A 20,706-nucleotide genomic window follows, 5' to 3' on the forward strand; every position below is an offset into this window, starting at 1 on the left:
TTTGTTTGTGTTTTTGTTTGCTTTTTAGGGCTGCACCTGAAGTGTATGGAAGTTCCCAGGCTAGGGGTCAAATTGGAGCTGCAGATGCCAGCTTACACCACAGCCATAGTAACTCAGGATCCGAGCCGCATCTGTGACCTACACTGCAGCTCATGGTAATGCCAGATACTTGACCCACTGAGTGAGGCCAGGGTTCAAACCTGGGTCCTCATGGATACTGTTTGGGTTCGTTACCACTGAGCCACAACCGGAAGTCCTAGAGAGTCTATATGCTGGGTCACAAAACAATTCTTCATAAATTGAGAGGGTTTGAAATCATAGAGTATGTGGAGTTCCCATCGTCGTCGTGGCACAGTGGTTAACGAATCCGACTAGGAACCAGGAGGTTGCGGGTTCGGTCCCTGCCCTTTCTCAGTGGGTTAACGATCCGGCGTTGCCGTGAGCTGTGGTGTAGGTTGCAGATGCGGCTCGGATCCCGCGTTGCTGTGGCTCTGGCGTAAGCCGGTGGCTACAGATCCGATTCGACCCCTAGCCTGGGAACCTCCATATGCCGCGGGAGCGGCCCAAGAAATAGCAAAAAGACATGTGCGCTGACTATAATGAAATTGACATTGGAATTATAACAGAAGGATAGCCAGAACATTTTCAAATATTTGGAAGATAAGGGGAAAATCAATGAAATTGAAATAGGAAAACAATAGAGAAGATCAAAAGGTGATTCTTTTTTTAATCACTAAAGTTGAGAAATTCTAGTGAGACTGATTAAAAAAAAAAAACAACTGCTTTTTACCAATATTAGGAATACAAGAGGAACCATCATAACCTTGCAGATGTTAAGAGGATAAGGGGATATTATGAATAGGCCAATAAATTTGACAATGTTAACGGACAAATCCTTGAAAGGCACAACTCAAGTAGAAATTAAAAAACTTGAATATTAATGTGTAAAACAAACTTTAGTCATAGACATTTATCAAGAGAAAATTTTTTTGGGAAGAATATTTATAGTAGCTTCAATCATAATAGCCCAGGCAATCATCAGAGGAATGGATAAATAAATTGTGGTATATCCATAAAATGGAACACTCCTGAGCAATAAAAAAAAAAAAAGCAAACTACTTATACACACAAAGTATTCATGAATCTTTTTTTTTTTTTTTGCTTTTTAGGGCGGCACCCAAGGCATAGGGAAGTTCCGAGGCTAGGGGTCGAATTGGAGCTGCAGCTGCCAGCCTACACCACAGCTGCATCCCAACTGTGTCTGTGACCTATGCTACAGCTCACAGCAACGCTGGATCCTTAACCCACTGAGCGAAGCGAGTGATCAAATCCACATCCTCATGGATTCTAGTTGGGTTTGCTAACCACTGAGTCATGAAAGGAACTCCCAAAGCATTCATGAATCTTAAAAATATTATCCCAAGTAAAAGCAGACTCACAAAAAGAGTAAATACTTAAAATGTCATTTGTATGAAACTGAAGAAGAAACTAATCTCTACGGACAGAAATAAAATCAGTAGTTGTTTGGGGCCAAGGGCTGGGGAGGATTGACCGGGATGATGGGAATAATCTGTGTCTTGATTGTGTTGGTGGTAATATGGGTGTGTACATTTGATAACAATTATCCAACTATAGGTTTTCTTTTTCTTTTCTTTTTTTTTTTTGTCTTTTTGCCATTTCTTGGGCCGCTCCCGTGGCATATGGAGGTTCCCAGGCTAGGGGTCGAATCAGAGCTGTAGCCACCGGCCTACGCCAGAGCCACAGCAACGCGGGATCCGAGCCGTGTCTGCAACCTACACTACAGCTCATGGCAACGCCGGATCGTTAACCCACTGAGCAAGGGCAGGGACCGAACCCGACACCTCATGGTTCCTAGTCAGATTCGTTAACCACTGTGCCACGACGGGAACTCCCCAACTATAGGTTTTAAATTGGTGTGATTTATTGTATGTAAATCGTTCCTTTCAAAGTTGACATCAGAAAAAAGACCAAAGAAAATTTGGCAGGAATATGGAGAGGGAAAATTCTCATCTGGAAAAGAAGGAGAGAATGTCGGATGCCGAGGTCTTCCCTGGAGGCTTGCTAAGGCAGTCCATAAGGTGGTTGGTTGGGTCTTGACATAAATTAAAACTTTGTTAAAACTATAGACTCGGAGTCATCAGCATATGGAGAGTACTTGAAATTCAGGAATGAAGGAGATTAGCTAAGGAAACAAAATGTAAAGACTGAAGAGAATAGAGCCTGGGACAGAATCTTGAGGGTAACTAATGTTAAGGAAAAAGACGCTGTCGGAGCACCAAGCAGGTTGGAGAATGGGCAGTAAAGAACAGCTTCAACGCCTCCCAGCTAATGGTCTATCTTCTGTTGGTCTGATTCTGCAACAGGGATGCTCAACATTTTACATGGAATGGGTTTAAGGCTCCTTGCTTTGGGACACCACACACCTTTTATGGTGAGATGTTTTTGTGTATTTTTTTTTTTTTAAATACATGTCACATTTTAAGAATGGGAACATGTCTTGGATGGTAGGCTAACTTGAACCGTGTGTGCTTGCTTGCAGCACATTGGCATGGCTCATAACTACAGGAACAGCAGTCAGGCTGTGCAAGCTGTCCGGGACGCTGGCTATGAAATATCTCTGGGTTTGATGCCAAAGTCAATAGGACCCTTAACATTTGTGTTCACAGGAACTGGTAACGTATCTAAGGTAAATTTCAACTGTTTTCTTTTCTGTAAAGGAGTCTGAAACTCTGACACTAACGCAAAGGATGTGGGCATTTTGTGGACATTTCAGAGCCTCCTTTTCCATGATGGGGCCTTCTTTTCTTGGTACTTTTCTTACCTATGCTGTTCCCACAGTAAAGAGCGGCGCTGGTCCAAATGTACTGTCTTTGCTTTCAGCTGAGTCCAAGCTGTCAGAGGCTTGAATGCTTTTCCTTTTCTTTTTTTTTCTTCTCAGAAGAATAAGTACTTGTTGTGTAAAGGTCTGTTTCTAGGGTGGTCTATTTTACTTCCGTCACTGAGATGACCAGAAATTTGGAAGTGATCCCAGGATGTAAATTTTTCAAGACTTGAAGTTTTGCCAAAAAATTCTAGGCTTAATTCAAGACTAGAATTGTTTCTTTCTTCTTTCTGAGGTAGTTGTGAGAATGCATTTGTGATCCCCCAGAGAATCTTGTAAAATAGATCTTCAGCAAAGATAGGATATCGCTATTTATTATTCTGTGAGATACCCATCTGATTTTTTTTTTCTAGGAAATATAGTTTTCCAAATTTGAAATAATTTCTGCAATGGATCAAAAAGTAAATAGAAATATTGTTATTATACTCTTATTTCTAAATACTTTTGTTTCTATGCTGAATTTTTTTTTTTTTTTTTTTGCTTTTTAGTGCCACATCTGCAACATATGGAGGTTCCCAGGCTAGGGGTCGAATCAGAGCTCTAGCTGCCAGCCTACACCACAGCCACAGCAACACAGAATCTGAGCCACATCTGCAACCTACACCACAGCTCACGGCAATGCCAGATCCTTAACCCACTGAGCGAGGCCAGGGATTGAACCCGCAACCTCATGGTTCCCAGTTGGATACGTTTCCGCTGCACCATGAGGGGAAACTCCTTTGCTGAATAACTTTAAGTGAAAAGAATAAAGTCTCTCCCAATGAGTGGTGTGTAAGTGGGAATAAAGTTGATTTGCAGGCTGCATACAAGAGCTGACCTGTACTCCCGCGTTGTGGTCCCAGTTGCAGGGCAGGATAAGCTGAGCTATATTATTATAGGGGAAGTGAGTTGGAATTTTTGCAGGAAACTGCACTGGCTCTTTTCAGACTGATTTTTAGATCGTCACTCATGTCTTCTTTACAGGGAGCCCAAGAAATCTTCAATGAATTACCTTGTGAATATGTGGAGCCACATGAATTAAAAGAAGTTTCCCAAACTGGAGGTGAGGGGGGCGGGTGGCGTGTGCATCTTTTGCCGTTTTTTCAACAGGTTCTGTGTTAGAGTATTCTATCGCCATAGTCTATCATCTGCAACTCACTTTACTCATTTCTTTCTCCTCCCAAGACCTGAGAAAAGTGTACGGGACCGTGTTGAGTCGCCATCATCATCTTGTCAGGAAAACCGATGGTGTGTATGACCCCGTCGAGTATGACAAGCATCCTGAGCGCTACACAAGTCGTTTCAGTACCGACGTGAGTATCATACCCGCCCTGGAGCTGGCTGCTCATGATACACTATAGTTAGGCCCTTTTTAAGGGGAGATACTGTGAGTGTGTACATTGTTTTTCAGTTCCCCACATTGACTTGTTGTGACTCCTTTGGGTATGATGAGTGGGGCCTAGGAGTTGTTGGCTTTTATTGCTGTTCGGAGTGGCCTTCAATTAGTGGGTCTGGTGGTTTCAGCTTCACTGACTCTGTTTCTACTTCAGGTCTGCATGCGCCCCATAGCGCTAAACGATTTCCTGTGCGTTAGTGTTTTCCGTGTTTATCCTGAATTAGTACTGTTGACAAAGCACAATGTCTGTGAGGTTTGATCTTGAAATACATCTGTCCCTTCTCTGGCCACAAATTGCAATTGAAACCTCAGCCAGCCATCTTGACATATATGCCATTGATTATAGGAGGCCAGAGTGAAATAGTATAGCTATATAAGCAGAGACTCATCTCAACTGCACAGAAAAGTTCCTTCCAATTCATTCCTTCTGATGGGAACACACTGGTCTCATAAGAGGGATAGTATATTTGGGTGTTCTGTAGTCATTGGTCATACAATGGCCCTGCTCAAATCAACAAAAAATGCATGCACCTATGGTGAAAAGGAATGTTTAAAATAATCTCAGATACATTTGAACAATATAAAATTTCTAGATTCTGGTATGAAATTTAGTGTTATAGCAAGTAGAGCATATTATAGAAGAAGGATTCTTACCTGTAACTGGAGAATGCTTGAGATGCTTGAGAAACAGGTATTATAAAACTCATTTCAAATTGAAAAATTTTGAATCTAGTAAATTTCCATCCCTTCTCTTTTCCCCAATCACAGAAGTATTGGTGATTGGATACATCCTAAAACTTAAAAATGACCTAGTTACCATGTATGCATGCATGTAGCACATTGGTCCTTGGAGCTTACAGATGTTATCTGATTTAATCTTCACAGCATTCCTTTGAGGACTAGGGTACGTATTATCCCCATCTGGCAGGTAAGGAAAACAGAGCCCAGAGGAATTGAGGTAGCATGCTTTAGATCACACTCTACTAGAGGCTGAGCTGGAAATAGAGCCCTATTCTGTTATTTCCTTTGTCTTGGCTCTGCAATGCATTATAGAATGCAAATTATTAATATATGTTCATATATTTTCCCATAATGTGGTAATTCTCCATTGAAATCTGGGTGGCTGTTTATTGTCTTTGCTTCAGAACGTGGCCACTGACTTGGTAAATAACAAAGCCAATTAGAAGTAACCTTAAATAATTTCCTCATGGACTTTACTGGTAGCTCTCTTTCAGCACACTGCAGTGAAAAAGGCCATTTCCTACCTCGTTGAACTTGGGAATTTGCCTTACAGATTGCACCCTATACAACTTGTTTAATCAATGGGATCTACTGGGAACAAAATACCCCTCGTCTACTAACCCGCCAAGATGCTCAGAGTCTCCTGGCTCCAGGCAAGTCCTCAGTTGCTGGTGTTGAAGGCTGCCCTGCATTGCCACACAAGTAAGGACTTCAGCAGCGATGGCAGTTTTTGGCAGCAAGACCCACACATAGACAGTCCACAGAGCACAGGACTTGACTGTTGATGGCCAGTTGTCTGTCTTACCTTACTCCACCTCTTGAAATATTTGGCAGCTAACCCTCCCTCTCTCTTTTTTTTTAATTTTTAAAATTGAAGTACAGTTGATTTATAGTATTGTTAGTTTCAGGTGTACAGCAAAGTGATTCAGATAGATAGAAATATTTTTTCAGATTCTTTCCATTATAGGTTATTATAAGATATTTAATATATTTCCCCTTGCTATACAGTAGGTCCTAGTTGTTTAGATATTTATTGTATATATAGTATATATCTGTTAATTCTAAACTCCTGATTTATCCCTCTCCCCCTTGGTAATCATAAGTTTGTTTTCTATGCTGGTAAGTCTATTTCCTTCCCTTCTTATTTTTTTTTTCTTTTTTTTTCTTTTTGTCTTTTTAGGGCCATACCCGAGGCATATGGAAGTTCTCAGGCTAGGGGTTGAATGTGAGCTGCAGCCGCTGGCCTACACCGCAGCTCACAGCAACGCCAGATCCTTAACCCACTGGGCAAGGCCAGAGCTTGAACCTTTGTCCTCTTGGATACTAGTTGGGTTCATTACCCCTGAGCCACGATGGGAACTCCTCCCTTCCTGTCTTGAAATTCTCTTCTCTTAATCTCTGTGATTCGACACATCGCTCAAAAGGAAGCTCCTCAGAGAGTTCTTCTCTTGCTTCTCCGTTTCCACCTCTCAGTAACAGCCTGTTACTATTTCCCGCCCCCTGAAACTCATGATCATTTATTTTTCCTGTGTTTATAGTTTTCCCCAACTTACTAGAACTTAATCCCTTAAGGATGGGGTTCCCATTTGTCTTCGCCATAGGTATGCAGGACATTGTTTGACACAAGATGCTCATTCAAATAATTACTCAATGTTGAATAAATTACTCAATAAATATTTGTGGAAAACCAGGTCTGCCTGGCACTCTGCTAAGCTGAGAGAGAAAAAATATGGTTGTGCCCTCTGGCATGCAGCTGGCATCAAGTAAATACCAAGGGAATGCTAGGAGCAATCAGTATCTCCGGAGCTTAGAAGGAAGTGGGAGCACGGGTTTGGCACAGGCTTTAGGAGGAGTGGGGAGAACAAGAACTTTCAACTGATAGGACTGGGATTTGATAAACATGGAGCCACCGAAGCACAATTTAAGACTGTGAGTGAGACAGTCTAGCTCTAGGATAGGGTTTATGTATTTATTTACTTATTTACTTATTTATTGGTCTTTCTGTCTTTTAGGGCTGCACCTGTGGCATATGGAGGTTCCCAGGCTAGGGGTTGAATTGGAGCTGTAGCCTCTGGTCAACGCCACAGCCACAGCCACACCAGCCCTGAGCCATGTCTGCAAGCTACACCACAGCTCGTGGAAATGCCAGCTCCTTAACCCACTTAGCGAGGCCAGGGATCAAACTTGTGTCCTCATGGAGGCTAGTCGGGTTTGTTAACTGCCGAGCCACGACGGGAACTCCTAGGATAGGGTTTTTATGGGTCAGTGGAAATGGGAGATTGGCCAGGAAAATTGTGGTCAACCGCTAAGGGATTTTGAATCCTGAGTTGAGACTTCTGTTCTTAATTCCAGAGATTCCTATGTAATAACATGTAAAATTATGTACTACTAAGCAGGGTGGAGGTATTGTAATTGAACTTCATAACTGGCTTAACTTTAGGCGGATGTCAATCATTTCTCTAAGGAAGGGTTTTTTGTTTGTTTTACTTTATCTCTTTTCCTTTCTCTTTTTCCTCCATCCTCCTCCTCCTCCTCTTCCTCTTCCCCTTTTTCTTTTTGCTTGGGGAAACTAAACTCCTCTTGGAAAGATTCTCTGTGTCCCTGGAGAACAGTTTCCTCAACAGTGAGCTGTAGGAAAAAGAGCCAAGAGCCTAGGAATACTTGGCCTCTACGTTGAAAACTGTGGAAGCACCTTTCATTCGCTCTCATTTTTACTTCTGTTGGAGACCTCAGAGTTCCACGTTCTCATCTAAGTATCGATGTTATTTACAGACTTGTGGCAATATGTGACATTTCAGCCGACACAGGAGGGTCTATTGAGTTTATGACTGAGTGTACGACAATAGAGCACCCCTTTTGCATGTATGATGCAGATCAGCATATTATTCATGACAGGTGAGTTTGCAAAGCTGTTAGATGAGGAGAGACACACAGTAATACATGAGTTACTTCCTCCGATATACTCATCTAAAATACTCAACACATCTTTACCGAGGGTGTGCAAATTTCCAGCGATAGGCTCAACCTATTAAAAATTTGATAGAAAAACCATACACATTTCAACTCTTAAAACACACACATACTTTTATATATACTGTATTCAAGTGGGAAATGGGTTGCAGAAGAAGGGAGAAGGTTTGTTGGAAAAGTCTTATTTATTTTCTTATGTATTCTGGTACAAAATTTCAGGTGATTGTGAAGCCTAGCTAATGGAGTCCACACCTAGGGAAGTTAGAGCTTACAGATAACATTTTTTGTCCATCTGAATAAAGCATGTTGCTTCTCCTAGTGTTGAAGGCTCTGGGATTCTGATGTGTTCCATTGATAATTTGCCGGCACAACTTCCAATTGAATCTACAGAGTACTTTGGAGACATGCTCTACCCTTTTGTTGAAGAAATGGTAAGCGGACTGGTAGCATCTGCAACATCTCTGTGGCTTTAATAGAACTTCGGAGTGATCGTAAGGATGTTCTTGTCTCCTGTAGCTAAGAAATCTGCTGTAAAATGAAATGCCAGCCCTTCCCCCCAGTATTTACCGACATTCTTATTTCACATGTTCTGCTTACTCATTTCATGGGAAATATTGTTATATAACTGCCTTCATGAATAATTACAATTGTGTATGCCTCTCCCTAAAAAGATTTTGTTAAGAGTGTTCATGAGGTGTGAGATAAGATGTGCTTTATTTTCAATTATTTTCCTGCTTTCTAGGTCAATTCATATTGGAGCAGTCTTACTGTACTGTGATTAAGAGATTTGAAAAATCATAAATATAGACAATTTTATTGTATTTTAGTCACTATGTTCTGGCTAGGTATTACTGTGATCAGTGATTGGCCACTGTTACCTAAATTCCGTTTTTCTTTGTCAGAGGAAATCTTTCTTCTCTTTTTTTTTACTTTTTAGGGCTGCACCCACGCCACATGGAAGTTCCTAGGCTAGGGGTCGGAGCTACAGCTGCCGACCTACGCTACAGCCACAGCAACTCAGGATCTGAGCGGAGTCTGTGACCTACACCACAGCTCACGGCAACGCTGGATCCTTAACCTACTGCGTGAGGCCAGGGATTGAACCCCCATCCTTATGGATCCTAGTCAGGCTCATGAACCGCTGAGCCACCGAGGGAACTCCTGAAAGCTTTCTTACTTTCAGTCCTTACCCTGAGTGTTCATACCCATCCTGCTCTATTTCTATTGCTAACGGCTGTCTGCCTCAGGCGGTGGTCCCACACATTCACATCATCCGTCGTTCCACTCAGGGGCTCTCATTCTGAAATGGGTTTGTACATACTGTGGCATGGATAAGGGAAACTTCCGGTTCGTGATTTTCTTCTCTTCTTTCACATACCATTCCATGTTGACCCCCTGTTTTTCATCCTGGAATATGTCAGCAGGGAGACATAATAGGCTTTAGAAAAAGCAGGGGGCAAGCATTACCGTGGTTGAACAGCATGTTGTATATTGTGTACTATGTTCCAGATGTGTTCAAATTATTTTATATGTTTTAATTTTTAAATACCTACAATCACCCTGTCAGGTAGGTACCATATCATCAACCCATTTTACCAACGGGGAAACTAAGGCACAAAGAGGTTAAGGCAAAGAAGGGTTGCTGACATAGTGCTGGATCTGCTGTGTATCTGGAATCGGTGCTAAGGGATTAAAGTAGCCTGAGAAGGAGCATACGCATGGCAGGTTTTACTGGAGACATCAACTTGGGTTTATGTCCTGGAGACTGGTACTCACTTCCTTTCTGAGCCTCAGGTGTTTCACCTGTAAAATAAGGTGGTTTTAATACATAACCTTAATGGGACCTCTGGTTCCAGCACCCTGGAATTGTAAAGCTCTAAGTGGCTGAAGGGCATGTGTATATAAAAGAGTAATAATCAGTTTATCCGGATGTTTTCTGTTTTCAGGCATGTTCATTCATTTCTCTCTGCAATCATTTCCCTGGAGACTGAATAGCTTCCTTTCACCCTTTACCTGGATTTTTTATTTCAGATACTATCTTTTCAATTCTAACATTTCTATATGGTTCTTTTTCTTCTTTCTCTTCTGAGAATTTCTACCTTTTTATTGATTATGACTGGGTTTTCTTTATCACACGGAGCATGGTATAAAAGCTACTTTACAGTCTACCGCGTATCTCCAAAATTCTGGGTAAACTTGGACGTGAAATTTGTTGTCTTTTCCCTTGAGAATGGGTTAGGTCAGAGTTTGCTGGTTTTCCTTAATTGGATGAGTTTGGAGCGTGTCCTGGATGAGGTACATAGTCATGATGCGGAGGTTCTGGATTGTTATGTTTCTCTGAAAAGTGTTGATTTTGTTTTTTTGGGTTTTTTTTGTTGCTGTTGTTTTTTATTTTTTTAAGCAGCCAATTAATTTGGCTACACTTCAACTGAGAACTCTGTCTCACCTGAGACAGGTAGCTCAAATAAAAGTTCAGCTCTTTCATCTTTACCTGGGTTGTTTATACTCTGATCTGTACATGCTTAGTCTCTCCAGTTTTGGACCAGAGCTTACATGGAAGTTAGGCTTCACATTTTATCTGAATCTGTCCTTTCTTTTTTTTTTTTTTTGTCTTTTTGCCTTTTCTAGGGCTGCACGTGCGGCATATGGAGGTTCCCAGATTAGGGGTCTCGTCGGAGCTGTAGCCGCCCAGCCTACGCCAGAGCCACAGCAATGCCAGATCCGAGCCGCATCTGCGACCTACACCAGAGCTCACAGCAATGCCGGATCCTTAACTCACTGAGCGAGGCCAGGGATCGAACCCACAACCTCATGGTTCCTAGTCAGATTCATTAACCATTGAGCCACAATGGGAACTCCGACTCTGTCCTTTTTGGCATTTCCCCCTCACACTCCAGAGGCTGTGGTGCTCTGGGTTTCACTCTTGTCTCCTTAGATCAGAAAGTCTGTGAGCTTGCTGTACGTTTTTTATCTTCTTACACCACATGCTCCCTGCTCAGGGCAATGCCAAAAGAAGAGCAAACCCGACTACTGTGCTGGTTATTTCTTCCAAGTTTTAACACTCTCCCCAAACCACCTGCTATTTTTCATGCTCCGAAGCCCTTATGTAGTTACTTAGGCTTCTTCTTCTTCTTTGTTTTTTTTTTTTTGGTGTTTTTAGGGCCGCACCTCAGCAGATGAAGGTTCCCAGGCTAGGGGTCCAATCAGAGCTGTAGCTGCTGGCCTACGCCAGAGCCACAGCAATGTGGGGTCTGAGCCACGTCTGCGACCTACACCACAGCTCCCAGCAATGCCGGATCCTTAACCCACTGAGCAAGGCCAGGGATTGAACCTCCGTCCTCCTGGATACTAGTCGGGTTTATTAACCACTGAGCCACAACAGGAACTCCTGGTTTGTATTTTGTCTAGAGTTTATAGTTGTGGGGTGTAAGAGACATGATCTTTTAGAACTTAGTTCCTATCTAAAGTAGAACTCCTGTCATAATATATTGATTAAATCATTTTGACTCCGGCAGAGTTTTGGACTGATGAAAGATAAGTGAAATTTAAAGAAAAATTTTTGTAAAGAACCAAATACAATTTTTTTACATTACGTAGTAATAAAAAATATTGAAGTGTCACACATGAGTGATACATAAGTACACAGCATGATAAATTATCACAAAGACACCGTGTGAACACTCTATAAGTAAAAAAATAGAACAGTGTTAACATCCCAGAACGCCCCCATGCCTTTGCCAGCATCAATCCCACTCTCCTTCCTAAAGGTACCTACTGTCTTGACTAATAACTGTGGGTTCATTTTGCCTTCTGGGGGGGAAATTATTTTTTGAACATATTAATCTGAATTTACACTCACTTCTGATAATTCTAATACATTTCCTGGGTCTGTTTATGTTATCTGTTTTATTTTTTCTTGGTTCTCGGTGGATTCTTATTATTTAACATGCCTGATTATTTTTGATCGAATGTTGGATATTGTGCACATAAAATTCTAGATGATTTGCGGCTCTGGATGTTGTGTAATTTTTTTCCAGAGATGTCCTTTGTTTCTGGCAGGGAGATAGGACAGTAGCACCTCAGTTCAGTCAGGGGTGGAAGTGATTCAAAGCTGGGCTTTGGTCCTTTGGAAAACCGATGGTTTTCAATTTATCCTTTCTTTAGAATGCCCTCTTTCAGGATCCCAGATGAAAATTTGGTCTTTACTAGGGTCTCCTTCAGCAGGACTTAAACTCCAATTTTTATTTCTCTGTCGTTTAAGGTCACTGCAGCGCTCTTCTGAGTTTCTCTCTGCTGCTTTTTGCTTAACCTCTCAGCATCCCAGCCATTGCCTCCACATTGGCAACTACATCTAAGAATAGTGGTGCCAAATCTTGCATCCTTTTGGTCTTCCTTCTCCAGAATTCTGGTATAGCAAGTCTCTACTATCTTTGAACTTGAGACTTTTCCGATTTCACCTGGTTTTTCTCAATGAAAGGATTGGTCTGGAAAGTGCTCATTCACTGTTGTTGGATGGGAAATGTACATTAAAAAATGGATGCCATGGCGCAGTGAGTTAAGAAGCCGACTGCAGCTGCTTGGGTTGCTGTGGAGGTGCGAGTTTGATTCCTGGCTCGGCACAATGGGTTAAAGCATCCAGCATTGCCACACCTGTGGTGTAGGTCACAGTTGCATCTAGAAACTGCTCAGGAACTTGCATATGCTGTGAGTGCGGTCATAAAATCAAAAAAAAAAAAAAGGTGATATGCTTGTATGTACTTGAATCAGGAGTTTCTAGACTTTTAGGCCATATGACAAGGCAGTGGGATGATGGAGATTTTTGGTCAGCACTGCACTGAGGCAGGTGGTGTTGCTTAGGTGTCTATTCACAAGCCAGCTTCTCTAAATTGTCACACTCTCTTCTTTTTATATGTCACTATGATCTTCCAAATGGTGTGGTGGGGTTGCCTTGGGAGCCTCCATCTCAGCCTGTCTCTAAGCATGGGACGTCGTGAAACCTGTTGGTTGTCTCTATGTAGTCTTGATAGTATGTGTGTCTGCTTACCACTACAAGGTGAAGTATTCTGTCTGTGTTCTCTTCTGATAACAGTGGGGGGGCTGTATTTAAAGTTACCTCAGAGATATTGTGAGTTCAGTGCCAGACTCCTGCAATAAAGCGAATAGCACAGTAAAGTGAGCCACAGGAATTTTTTGTTTTCCCAGCACGTAGTCAAGTTATGTTTAAACTCTCCTATAGTCTATTATAAAGTATGCAATAGCTTTATGTTTAAAGACAATATACATACATTACTTAAGAAATTCAATACTGTATATCAACTGTACATCAATAAAAAATGATTTATAGGAGTTCCCATCGTGGCTCAGTGGTTAATGAACCTGACTGGTAACCATGAGGTTACGGGTTCGATCCCTAGCCCTGCTCAGTGGGTTAAGGATCCGGCGTTGCCGTGAACTGTGGTGTAGGTCAAAGACGTGGCTCGGATCCTGAGTTGCTGTGGTTCCGGTGGCTACAGCTCCAGATTCGACCCCTCGCCTGGGAACCTCCATATGCCGCGGGAGTGGCCCTAAAAAGACAAAAGACAAAAAAAAAATTTGTAGCTAAAATATGCTAACCATGTTCTGAGCGTTCAGTGAGTCGTAATCTTTTTGCAATAGTAACGTCAAAGGTCACTGATCACAGGTCAGCATGACAAATATAATAATAATAATAAAAAATTTGGGGGAGTTCCCGTCGTGGCGCAGTGGTTAACGAATCCGACTAGGAACCATGAGGTTGCGGGTTCAGTCCCTGCCCTTGCTCAGTGGGTTAACGATCCGGCGTTGCCGTGAGCTGTGGTGTAGGTTGCAGATGCGGCTTGGATCCCGCGTTGCTGTGACTCTGGTGTAGGCTGGTGGCTGCAGCTCCGATTCAACCCCTAGCCTGGGAACCTCCATATGCCGCGGGAGCGGCCCAAGAAATAGCAACAACAACAACAACAAAAGACAAAAAAAAAATTGGGGGAGAATTACCAAAATGAGACACAGAGACATGAAGTGAGCAAAAGCTATTGGAAAAAATGGCACTGACCCTCTTGACACAAGCAAACCTTGCCAAAAACTTTCAATGAAAAAAGCAGCATCTATTAAGCACAATAAAGTGAAGACAAATGAAACAAGAGGTCTGCTTGTCTATGCACTGTCCTGTTTCCCTCAGACTCTCCTTTCTGACTTGAGGTCCCTGTAGCATTGCAGGGCACATAGGATATCGTTTTGAAGCAAGACAGAAGTTTTGTTTCAGTTGAATTTAATAGCTAATTATTGTTTCTTGGAACAAGGCATACATATATATAGATGAAGAGGATTAAAACAAACACAGCTTTGGACCTACAGAAGCATGAGGTCCTGGATACAACAAGTGGACAAGTGCACAACTCTGCCGTAAGATGGGATGCGACAGCCACAGAAAGATGCCAATGAAGTGGAGGAGGGAGAGAATGTAAAATATATGTATTTTAAATGCCATTATCCCAGGAATAGAGAGCCTAGTTGTTTGTTTTAGGTTCATGAAAGTACTTTTATATTCATTTTAATACAGTGAATACATACTGTCCTGTTAGCATCGAGTAGGTGCATTTTGCTCTTAGTTGAGTGAGTGCTCTAGACCTTAACCTATGGAGAAAGATGCAACGATTGTTTCATTCCCCACGCCCCTGCCCATCGGAAGCAACCATACTGACTTACTTGACTTTCACCCTTTGGCGGTCTCTGCAAAAGCTGGATACTTTGGAAGTAAAGAGGAGCACTGAGATGCTGGGATGATGATGTGAGATGTGTGGCTTCTGTTGTTGGCCGTCTGACTCCTTGTGAGGAATTGGGAAGAGTGTGAGGGACTTGAGGTCTACCAGGTCAAGACATTTTTCTCGACACTTTTGAAATGCTTATGTGCTTGTACATAGAACTAATAGCGATTTTAAGGAGACTCCGCATGGTGGGATTGGTGGTCTTGCTGTCTGGAAGACTCATTCTCTTTTTCTGTAGAACAGCCCGAACCTTTGGGGTGGAACAGAAGTCCTCGGGCTGAGGACTGTGCCTGTACAGCCTGTGGTGGTGTTTGCCAGAATGCTCATCTGACTGGTGGGGAAGCATAGGATTTTTTGTGTTTCCAGCAAGCAAACCGGATTGTAATTAAACTCTCGTTTTAGAACTGGAAATTGTACCAAAATGGCATGTTCTTGAGGGCAGAATTCATTGCTTGTAGAAAACTTTTTTTTTTTTGCTTTTTAGGGCCGCATTCATGGCACATGGGGGTTCCCAGGCTAGGGGTCCAATCGGAGCTGTAGCCGCCTGCTACAGCCACAGCCACAGCCACTTCAGATCCGAGCCATGTCTGCAACCTACACCACAGCTCATGGCAATGCTGGATCCTTAACCCACTGAGCAAGGCCACGGATTGAACCTGTAGCCTCATGGTTACTAGTCGGGTTCATTTTTGCTGTGCCACAATGGGAACTCCTGCAGAAAACTTCTATTACCAGTTATTTACACAATTGAGTGATTTTCAGAAAACTGTTTTCTAAATTTTTTTTCCTTTGACTAATATTTTAATATGGATACAGATAGTGAGAAGCCTTATTTGTAGTATCATTTATCTTTTCCCAATCTCAATTCCCTTTCAGATCTTATCAGATGCGACACAGCCTCTTGAAAGTCAGAATTTTTCTCCCGTGGTGAGAGACGTAAGTTATGAAAATAAATCCTTTTCCTTAGTGTATTTTTTCCACCACTATCCTCACTTCCATTTTTCCCTTTCCCTGTTTCCCTCCCTGTTTTGCTCCATCTCGTCACTCTCTTTCTCCTCTATTTGTCATGAGTCCATGTTCATGGGACTAAAAGTGGTGACTAAAGAAATATCTTGTGTCGTATATATTTAGGCAGTGATTACATCCAACGGCACATTGGCTAAGAAGTATAAATACATCCAGACACTCCGAGAGAGCAGGTAAGCATTGTTCACATCCTCTTGTTTAATATATTAGTTCTTTTTTTACTTTTTAGGACCCCGTCTGCAGCATATGGAAGTTCCCAGGCTAGGGGTCCAATCGAAGCTGCAGTTGCCAGCCTACACCACTGCTACAGCAACGCAGGATCCAAGCTGCGTCTGCAACCTATACCACAGCTCATGGCCGCACCAGATCCCCCTGACCCACTGAGTGAGGGCAGGGCTTGAACTTGAATCCTCATGGTACTAGTCGGATTTGTTTCCATTGTGCCACAACAGGAACTTCAGTATATCTGTTCTTGTCCTACATCGCATGAGTATTTTTTTAATGCTTCCGTGTGAGTTCAGGATACTAGAATTAGGCAATGTACAGTTTTCAAAAAATGTCTGTCAATATAGGAAATTCACACAACGGGACTGGCTGAAACCAGTGTGAGTTATTTTCCCTCCAGCAGTATTGTAGCATCATTTTGGCTTTCTAATATCCCATGTAGACTTGTGTGTTAGCAACTGAAACTCCAAAAGTTCTTGTTCTTTTGCTAGCATTGTGCTTATTGTAATATCGCAGTTATTCTCTCGAAGGAAAATGAGCACACTGTCCTTGTCTGTGGTGCTTTCAGACTGGTTTTTATTTTTTTTAATTTACTACAAAATTTTTATTATAGTTGATTTGCAATGTTGTGTCAATTTCTGCTGTACAGCAAAGTGACCCGGTCATATATATATTCTTGTATTACCTGTGCTATGCAGTAGGACCTTATTACTGATCCATTCTAAGTGTAATAATTTGCATCTTCTAACCCCAACTCTCAGCCCACCCCTTTCCCTCCCTCTCTCCCTTGGCAACCACAAGTCTGTTCTCTATGAGTCTGTTTTTGTTCTATAGATAGGTTCATTCGTGCCCTATTTTAGATTCTACATATAAGTGACATCACATGGCATTTGTCAGATTGGTTTTTTTTTTAATTTATTTTTTTTTTTCAGATTGGTTTTTAGTCGAGGATTTGGACTCTGTTTTGTTTGGGATAATGCTTAGCAGCGTAAGCTCTTTGTTAGAAATTAAGAAAAGTAGTAAATATATAGAAAATAGGACCTACTCAATAGCACAGGGAACTCTGCTCGATATTCTGTAATATTTATGTGGGGAAAGAAGGGATGTATGTATACGTATAACTGAGTCCCTTTTCTGTACACCTGAAACTAACACATCGTAAATCAATTATGTTCCAACACAAAATCAAAATTAGATTAAAAAAAGAAAAGTAGTGAAGGAAAAAAATGGTGAGTGGTCCACGTTGCCCGGGGGATTCTTATTAGGAGGAAAGTGTCAACAAGTAAGGTGGCAAATGTGTCCAAGAGAAGCATTCTCTTAGAGAGGCCCTTAGCTAAGGCCTCTGTTTCCTTAACTGATTTTACTATTCAAGTTTGGAAACACTGACATTTCTTTGGAATGTTCTGCTCTCCTACAGCTGATTGCACTTGACCTGCATTTGTTTCAGCTCCAGTGATCTGTTCACATTTAACAAAATACCCCACGCCCTGAATTCTCAGGAGGAGCCAGAGTTGGAAAGTTTTAAAAAACTAACAAACCGCCTGATCTTCTTTCTCAATTGTTTTACCTACAAGAAGTAAATCAGAGATCTGACCAGATCAAGTACTCCTGTTGTGCCTTTTCCACATGTTTGTTAGCTTACAGTTATTTTTGTGTGTCAGTGGAATATTCTGGCTTGATGGCAAGCGCATATACTTTGTTTCATGAAAAAGCAACTAGATCTGTAACTCTGTAGGAGAGTGTCTTGTAGGGGAAACGTCCTGCGTTTTGTTTTTCACAGTTCTGTGACTCTTTGCATTTTCATCATCTGATCATCTCCTGTTACTAATCCCAGTGACGTATCTAACAGGGCTTGTCACGATGATACCTTCCTCTTTATCCACCGTAGTTCATGTAGCAGCAGGGCTGCTTGGCTCCAGCTCCTAGGACTCCTGGCCCTTCTTCCCAGATGGAATCTTGTGCTGAGAGACTGAAAATGAAGATGGATTTTGGAAGGGAATTTGCGTTATCCCGAATCCTACCTTATTCTTTTGTTTTCTTCATTCCTTAGCACAGTGATTATTCACCCGGAGTGTTTGGGCTTGCTGGTGGGTAGGCAGTGTTAAAATCCAGGAGTGAGTTTTTTTTTTTTAATGTATCTTGAACGTTTTACTTTTCAGACATCAAAATGATATGTTGCCTGGAGTTCCCTGGTGGCCTAGCAGTTAAGGATCCAGCATTGTCACCGCTGTGGCTCAGATCACTGGTGTGATCCTGGCCCAGGAAGCTCTGGGCCAGGGACCTCTGTATGCCATGGTTGCAGTGGGAAAAAATATGTTTCAGCGATACAAACTACAGAAAGTATTGTTAGAAAACACCTATATTGGCCAAATAATAGTGTTTCTTTCTGGGAAGTGAAATGGGATGGGGTGGAAGTTAAAGGAGACTTTCCCTCATCAGTAATACAAGTATTGGGGGTGAAAGGGGCAGGGACATTTCATATTTAAATTTATTTTCCTTCACTTATAATTAGTGAAATGAAGTGAAACAACATAAAGGTTAAAGTTTGAGAGACATCCTGCCCTAAACGATTCTAGCCACAGAGCCTTCTGCTTAAGTTCGCTTAAGCCATTTCTGATGTTTTGCATTGATATCTGGGGTTCGATTCAAAAGATTTTTTTTTTTTTTTTACTTTTTAGAGACTCATCTGTGGCATATGGAGGTTCTCAGGCGAGGGGTCAAATTGGAGCTACCGCTGCCGGCCTGCACCACAGCCATGGCAACTTGGGATCCAAGCCGCGTCTGCAACCTACACCACAGCTCGTGGCAATGCAGGGTCCTTAACCCACTGAGCGAGACCAGGGATCGAACCCTCAACCTCATGGTTCCTAGTCAGATTCATTTCCCATGCGCCACAGTGGGAATTCCCAAAAGATTTCTAATGAGTATCTTCCATATTTAAGACAAAATGCAGTGAGCAATAGGGGGTTTGTAAAGATGGATAAGACTTAGTCACTGCTTGGAGGTTGTAGTTTGTAAGAAAGACAAAGTTTTTTGTCAGGAAGGCACAAATTTCAACAACAAAAAAGTTCAAGAATTAAAGTTCTGCTTAGTGGCTCATCTTAGACGTCTACCCTTAATCCATGGCATTTGTGATTTCACAATTATGGTTTTAGTTGTTTTCAAGTGACCCTCAAGATAAATGACAAGACAGTGTCCAGCGTGGATGATAATAATTTCCTCCGCAAGTGGTTGTCTCCTCGGATTGTCGCGAGGAGGGAATGAGGTTTCTGATCTAAGGCACCCAGCAGGCTCTTGAGCATGTCCCTCAGAAGGATAAAATATTAGACCTAGTTACTTCGTTGTGAGGAAGCCAGGCATCGGCCCAGCATGTGCACACCTTAACATTCATTCACACACCTTAACAGTGTCAGAGTCTATTGCTCATCATACAAAATCTAAAATAATTAATGAAAAATCTTGGTATAGGAAACTCCTATTGAGGGTCTGATTATACGAAATGTGGGGGAAAAGGATGGCTTCATAGTCTTAAGTTTTAGTTTGGTGTGGAGACAGCAAACTTTTTTTGTTAAAATTTTCTCCCCTCCACCTCTTATTTATAGGGAACGTGCCCAGTCACTTTCAATGGGCACCAAGAAAAAGGTCTTGGTTCTTGGATCTGGTTACGTATCTGAGCCTGTATTGGAATACCTGTCAAGAGACGACAATATAGAAATAACAGTAGGTAAATAAGCCCCAGTTTTTAAAGAAGAAGATGTAAAACTGATTTCAAAACATGATCACTCTGAATTTTGGATGACTCTTTTGCTTCTAAACTTTGAAAAATTATTTTTGGAGATGTTAAAATGTTTTACTCTCTGACTCGAGGAGGGAAATCTAAGGATTGGATTTTTTTTTTTTTTTAATTCTTAAAATAGGCTCTGACATGAAGAATCAGATCGAACAGTTGGGCAAGAAATACGGTATTAATCCTGTGAGCCTGGATGTTGGTAAACAGGAAGAGAAGTTGGGCTCCTTGGTGGCCACACAGGATCTTGTCATCAGGTTAGTATGTGGCAAGAAACGATTGCTCTATGTTTCCTTGCTGTTGTTACTATTCATGCCTCCTTTTTTCCTCAGTAAACTATTAAATGGAGGTGCGCATTCAGAAAAGTGCACACGTCATAAGTGCGTAATGCAGCGAATTTTTACAAAGTGAACACGCCATGTAACCATCATCCCCATTCAGAGGCAGGATATCGTCATAGACAAGGAGCTCTCCTTGAGCCCCTTTTTTATTGCCAATCCCATCCTTCAAAGGGAAACACTTTCCTGGCTTCTAACATAGAGATTAGTTTCTGCTAGTTGTCAGTGTGTACAGTTAGAGTCTTTCAGTATCTCCACATTGTGGTTGCTTTCTTTCATTCAGCAGTGTGAGAGTCGTTTGTGGTGTCTGTAATTGCAGTGTATTTCATTGTGTGGATATATTATTATTATCCATTTGACCGTTGATGGATATTTAAATTATTTCCAGAATTTAACCATTATAAATAGGGCTGCCATGAACACTTTAGTAGTTATCTTTTGGTTACCATTGCTGTTGAGTATTTACCTAGCAGCAGACTTGCTAGGTCATGAGGCACTCGTGCATCGTATTTTGGTGGCTATATTATCCTTTGGACTTATAAAGCTTAAAGGAAAATAAATAG

The 20,706-nt window shown here is 41.8% G+C and overlaps 1 protein-coding gene across 2 annotated transcripts in view; it reads left to right on the forward strand.

Annotated features, from left to right (window-relative positions):
- The window catches only part of AASS (aminoadipate-semialdehyde synthase), a 63,013-nt gene that overhangs the window by 20,494 nt on the left and 21,813 nt on the right, over positions 1 to 20,706 (forward strand). Inside the window, exons 5-15 of one of the 2 annotated variants that reach the window (XM_047763536.1) lie at positions 2,385 to 2,452; positions 2,561 to 2,707; positions 3,866 to 3,944; positions 4,067 to 4,194; positions 5,572 to 5,720; positions 7,791 to 7,913; positions 8,308 to 8,419; positions 15,644 to 15,703; positions 15,899 to 15,966; positions 19,621 to 19,742; positions 19,936 to 20,062. In XM_047763536.1, coding sequence (XP_047619492.1) covers positions 2,385 to 2,452; positions 2,561 to 2,707; positions 3,866 to 3,944; positions 4,067 to 4,194; positions 5,572 to 5,720; positions 7,791 to 7,913; positions 8,308 to 8,419; positions 15,644 to 15,703; positions 15,899 to 15,966; positions 19,621 to 19,742; positions 19,936 to 20,062 — 1,183 coding nt within the window. The remainder of the gene's footprint in view (positions 1 to 2,384; positions 2,453 to 2,560; positions 2,708 to 3,865; positions 3,945 to 4,066; positions 4,195 to 5,571; positions 5,721 to 7,790; positions 7,914 to 8,307; positions 8,420 to 15,643; positions 15,704 to 15,898; positions 15,967 to 19,620; positions 19,743 to 19,935; positions 20,063 to 20,706) is intronic. The other variant, XM_047763537.1, reaches the window with a different exon arrangement.

Source organism: Phacochoerus africanus, chromosome 16 (genome assembly GCF_016906955.1).
Source record: "Phacochoerus africanus isolate WHEZ1 chromosome 16, ROS_Pafr_v1, whole genome shotgun sequence".
In the NCBI taxonomy this organism is placed as follows: Eukaryota; Metazoa; Chordata; class Mammalia; order Artiodactyla; family Suidae; genus Phacochoerus; species Phacochoerus africanus.